The sequence below is a fragment of the Tigriopus californicus genome, chromosome 8, assembly GCF_007210705.1.
Source record: "Tigriopus californicus strain San Diego chromosome 8, Tcal_SD_v2.1, whole genome shotgun sequence".
NCBI classification, from domain to species: Eukaryota; Metazoa; Arthropoda; class Copepoda; order Harpacticoida; family Harpacticidae; genus Tigriopus; species Tigriopus californicus.
In genome coordinates, this window is record NC_081447.1 from 9726518 (window position 1) to 9732314 (window position 5797).

General features: G+C 38.5%; 1 protein-coding gene across 3 annotated transcripts in view; it reads right to left on the reverse strand.

Annotated features, from left to right (window-relative positions):
* Positions 1-2033: 2033 nt before the first annotated feature.
* LOC131885169 (purine nucleoside phosphorylase-like) overlaps positions 2034-5797 on the reverse strand; it is a 4370-nt gene continuing 606 nt past the window's right edge. The window contains exons 1-6 of one of the 3 annotated variants that reach the window (XM_059233114.1): positions 5636-5676; positions 3533-3610; positions 3364-3458; positions 3018-3196; positions 2576-2942; positions 2034-2473 (exon numbers count right to left, since the gene is read on the reverse strand). In XM_059233114.1, the coding sequence (XP_059089097.1) occupies positions 2241-2473; positions 2576-2942; positions 3018-3196; positions 3364-3458; positions 3533-3594 (936 nt within the window). In that variant the 5' untranslated portion in view covers positions 3595-3610; positions 5636-5676 and the 3' untranslated portion in view covers positions 2034-2240. Of the gene's footprint in view, positions 2474-2575; positions 2943-3017; positions 3218-3363; positions 3459-3532; positions 3611-5635; positions 5677-5797 lie in introns of those variants that run through there. The other 2 variants (XM_059233112.1, XM_059233113.1) reach the window with 2 other exon arrangements.

A 5797-nucleotide genomic window follows, 5' to 3' on the forward strand; every position in this document is an offset into this window, starting at 1 on the left:
TTTTTTGAGGTCTACTGATCATTGATAAGAAAGAAATTAAATATAGGGTTAGCTAATCCATACTTGTAAGCCACGAGAAATGTCCCAAAGAGTAATAACGATCCTTGTCGTGCGACCAATGTCTTCAGAACTGCAAATCCATTTTTTCATATGAAATTGACAATTGACATATGATATGTATTTGCTACCCATAGATTGTTTTTGGAGTGCTAATGCTGACCATCGACTTAACTACGTGGTGAGTGCTGGTGTTCAACTATCTAGTGTAGTCTAGAGCCCGGTATTTCTAAATACAGGGCCCTAGTCTTGTCTTGGTCAAATATTATTGGTAATTTACACGAGTTACATTTGGACAATTGATTGAACAAGTAATTCCGGAAATGTTAGACACCGGAAAAAGGGGACAAAAATTCATTTTATTTTCATCATAGCTTTGTCTGACTCCCCTTTTATTTTTTATATCCGTCATATTGATTCACCTCGAAACTGTAACTAAGACTTTGGACCATGGCCAAGACCAAGGCTTTAACTGATTTGAATTGATTTATATATGATATTGATATACATTAACGTATTGAGACCTAGGTTACATTTTCGAATAAAATTAACATACTTAATTTAAAAAATAGACGCTACATCTTTTGAAGACCTAAACAGGCAAAGTGAAAGCAATGCATTTAGCAATTTTCAGATGTCTAACATTTCCGAAATTGTTTGTCAAATTATGCGTCCAGATATATCGCGTGTAATTCCATTAGTACGTACTAGACTTGAATCACATGAATGATAGATCCAATCTAAATTCAGTTTTACGAAACGCCGTAACATGAGTATACGCAACCTCGAAAACCCGGCTCTTGTTTGAACCAAAGTAAGGGGAATCAGCCAATTTCATTTTTTCCAGACATTCTGAGCGATTTTTTTGGAAGTCTCGTTGTAAGCATTCACGTACCTAGGAGTGATACTATGTTACCCATATATACTTTGGTTGCATAATGCTGAATTTAGGTCCCTAAGGTCTAAACCCAGTAATTCATTTCTACACAATGTCTCGGTATGAACGGCATGTCAATTACTGAACAGATTCCAGCAGAAGTTGCTAATGTAATCACAGACTTCTAAAGATGTGGACTGCGAAAGGAAGCAAAAGCTTCTTATCTCGTAACCTGGTCACTTTATTCCAATGAGAAATTCATACGACCACAAGATATTGCTGAATAGATGAACTTAGCCGAATTTGAGACCAAAACCATTCTTAGAAAACTCAGGAGGTATGTTCAAAGTTATGTAGCAAACAATAGATAAAATTCGAATTTTCGGCCTGCTCATGGTCAGCTACTTAAGCTTTTGACAACATAACTTTGAAAAGAACCAGTTTGCAAGTAGATAATATAGAAATGTCCTGCCTTTCATTGAAGAGGCCGGTTTGGCGGGAAGCTTGTTCACAGTCCATATTTCTACAAGTTTGTGGTATGATCTAGAAAGCAGAGCACCGTAATATGGAATTAACCGCGGACAATTTGAGTACATTGAAGAAACCTTCATTTTAGAGGCTGGCTAGTAATTTCGCGTGATTAAGATATCTGCCACGCCCCGTATGGTGTGATCAAATCGCCAATTGCTCAAAAAGATTCAGGCCCTGTTAAATGACCCAACTCCGCTGAATTCCACATAAAATGCGCCGGAAAAGTGTTTCGGATGCTTTTCTGTTCCTTTAGCCTATTTTGGGCTCAAATTTGGTAACGTTCATTTATTTGGCAAGACCATTTAATTATGTGCCTATTATGGATGGTGTGATGTGCAGGTTGGTTCATGTTTGGCTCAGGATGTGCTTTTACATATCAATTAGGGTGTTTTTTTTAAGTTTTATCGTGAACTTAAGTGGAAATGTAAAACAACAGCAGACTGCGAGCAAATATCTTGGATGTGATTGTTACGTCCTACAAAACAAAGACTTCTTTCGAAGCATAAATCATCGTTTAATGTACACTTTGCTTCATTTCCCTGTGATGATATCGGGGGGGGGGGCTTCATACCTTTAAAACTACCTTTATTTTTCGCGTTCTTTCACGTTCCTTCAATAACGGCGAGAATGGGTTTTAACCAGTGGTCTGTATCATTAGTATCTTGACGATGCAATCAGCTGTGTAGCACCCAAATAGATCCATCATTGGTATTGATTGAGATTGGGAAAAAGCAACTCTCAAATTATATGTTTGGTTGATCGGAGAAGATCTAATTCAAGCCTTGACTTGGTCATTCTTTAGGTCCATAGCATCCATTCTCTTGATGATCTCCGATACAAACTTGCTGAGGAGATCTTTCCTGGAGTTGGCGGCTTCAATCACCTCCTCGTGGTTAGCAAAAAGATTTGAATCTTCCTCGACGATACATTCGTTGGTAATCAGAGAGAAGCCGAATACGGCGATCCCACAATGATGAGCCACCAGTACCTCGGGAATGGTGCTCATGCCTAAACGAGATGGATTGAGTAAAGCAGATTTGAAACGAATGTTCTTGATCATACAATTGGGAAAACGAGTGTTATCCCCAAACACGAATGAACCGAACTCACCCACTGCATCGACGCCACAAATGCGCAACATTTTCAGCTCGGCCACAGTCTCGAAGTTGGGTCCCCCTAACATGGCATACACCCCTTCATGGAAACATTTCTCTAGTTTCTGCTCCATGACAACCTCCGAGGCTTGGTCCCGAATTCTTTTCATGTAGCAATCATTCACAGCAAAGAAGCGACTGCCAAATCGGGGGTCATTCGGACCACGAAGGGGATGCACGCCCGTGAATCCGGGCAAATTGATGTGGTCCTTGATAATCATGACGTCTCCCACCTTGAAATTTGGATTCAAACCGCCGGCTGCGTTCGTCACGATCAGCTTTTTGATGCCGCATAGCTTCATCACTCGCACGGGCATTGCTACCTGAAAAGTGGTAGTAAGATATGAAAGCATGATTTTGAGTTGTGTCTTAATGTCTTATCCAATTAGCAATACTACCTTGGATAGTGAGTAACCTTCGTAGGCGTGAAATCTCCCTTGCATGAGCATCACCTGGATCCCGTTCAGCGTTCCGAAGAGCATGCGAGACTTGTGTCCGGGTACAGTGGACGTGGGAAAGTTCGGGATGTTATTGTACTCGAAGATGTCGGGTTGCTCCAAGAGATTGGCCAAGTCAGCTAGGGGATTCAGATCATGTTCTAGTGGAGGGAAAGACTCTAAACGTCTACTCACGCAAGTCTAGTCCAATTGATTACTTAAGCCACTTTTGGCTCAACAGATGGTAAATGTCACAAATGGACCTCATTTTGAAATGATAAGGAACTTTCCGAACAAATGAGCTTACCTAATCCTGATCCACAAATGACGGCAATTTTGGGCCTATACTTGGTGTTATTCATCAGGAAGTCAGAACTGGCCTTTACCTTATTGTAGGCCAAACTGAAAAAAATGACAATTTATTCAACAACAGTTGTTCAGTGAATATGGAGTAAGTATTAGACCGAATAACTTACTTATCATCGGTTTCCTCATCCCCACCGAAGGGACCAAGAGCAAAGCCCATAAAGTTTGACATTGTGCTCACGCAAGGCCTAAATGAAGTAGAATCATTGTATGTACATATCTATGTAGATGGTGCCGATATTGTTTGAGCTCAAATAAATTGAGTGCCTTCAACCAATGTGCTCTAACTGCGACAAATATCTCTCAACTTGCAAACAAATTCAACAACTGACATTTCTACATTCAAACTCATCTTGAATATCTACTCTTTGAATCAAAAATATTTTTCGACACGTTGTCAATCTAGGACCTTCACCAGACTACCACAATCTTAAGTGGTTAAAATTCCAAGAACTTGATCAACCCTACTCTTGCGTTGTTGGGAATGATATATGGAAATATGTCGTAGTTGCAGAAGGATGAGCAGCTCCACAGATGTTTTATCAGGAACATTGAAAGTACCAAAGCGATCAACCCTACGTGTATTCTAGGGCTGGCCAGATCGCCCAACTTTTACTCGTTAGCGGGTAAGATATTTGATATGATATGAGTATCAAGTTAAGTGAAATGAATATTTTTTTGATGAATATGAATATTGATAAAATGAATGTCTTGAACTGTTGAGAATTCCATTCGGAATTCCCACTAGCGGTAAGGAAATCTGCAAAAAAATGTGGCCGGTCATCTTCGACTTGTTATCGTCAACTGTCTTTTCATCATCAGACTTGGATTCAGATTTTGTGTGGCAAAACCGAGCAGTTTGCTTCATTGGTTCAAACCTTCTTTATCTTAAATTTAGGCCGTTTGACGGTCTTGAGGGGCCAAAAGATCTTAAAATTTGGCATTTAGTTTCTGCAGGTTGCAGGCATGATGCAGGATCAATTGGAGAAATGCATTAGATTATAATTTCATGATTCAATAGGCGTCCTTTTAAACAAAGATAAAATAAATTGCAACACGTCAAACGGTGAAAATATCGAAATTTAAAAAAATAACTCAAAATATTGAATTTGAATATATTTTTTATGGATAGATTTAGTAAAATATAATAAGTGAAATATTTTTTGGAGATGAAGTTATTTTTCAGTCCGCTTGAATCAATATCAAGGGGTTGAAGAACCTAAGCTTAGATTTGGTTTCTTAGAAGTCCAAAAATGTGATAGCCCCATCACAAAACAACAAAGGGAACATTGATGGAATGAGAGCGCTCTCGGATTGGGTGAGATTAAAAAAGTTGGGATTGTACAATGTTTAGAGAAGGTACAAAATGGATTTGATATTGTACTTTTTCAGGAGTTCCTATTAGCTTTGTCCCAACCCAGGTTTAAGATTGTTGAAATGCTAAAGTCTAGAAATGTAGGAAACTAAAGCGGAAACATGTTGCTTGTTGAAAAGGAAAAAGCATTTCCACTTTAATTAAAAGCCATTTTTATCTGGAGACAGATTCTAACAAGGGAGTCCATTGGCATTGTGTGTTATGCTGCTGATATTAAACTAACCTTAAAACGTGAAAAAATGGGCAAGGCCGCCAACATTCACCAACATTTGATCACTGTATTTTGGTTGGAATCATCAATCTACGTATGTGGTTGAACCCATACCAAACTCAAATTTGTTAAGGCAAGCAAATTGGAAAGAAAAGCATCTGGGTTATTGTTTTCTGATGAGGCTATCACATGAAAGTTCCACAAATAGCAAAAACTAATAAATTGAGCTGAAATAGTTACGGGTGACAATGATGCTCCAAAGCCTGGACCACATAAATAATTTCGTGACATGTAACTTGTCACTGATTTTAAAGCTAATTTTAATGTACAGAGGGAGTAAAGGTTGAAAGATTCAGTGCTTGGTATGAATCATTTACAAATCAATGCCTGGTTTATTCAAATGATGATTGTTGAGTCAACATTGAGCAAATGTGATTTTTATCGCGTTTTCAAAGAAAAGAACTTTTTGGATGCCTCTCACTTTCTTACCCTTATAGAAATTATTTCAACTTTGTTGTTCGTGAAGATTCAAATATATTGTCTCCCTTCACTACCTAACCACAAAATGCCAAAATTAATTAGTCTACTAGATTGTCAACAACCAATTTTATATTTATAAACACTTACTTGAAAGTTTTGCAAGGTATGGCTCGTGTTTGAAGGACGTCNAGGAGTGTCTTGAATGACCAAAGACAAGATCCACACTAATGGAATAGGTTCAAACATTTATAACTTGCCCTAGAGTGCCCAAGACGATGGATGGGTCAGTTACTTAATCGTGACTAGCGA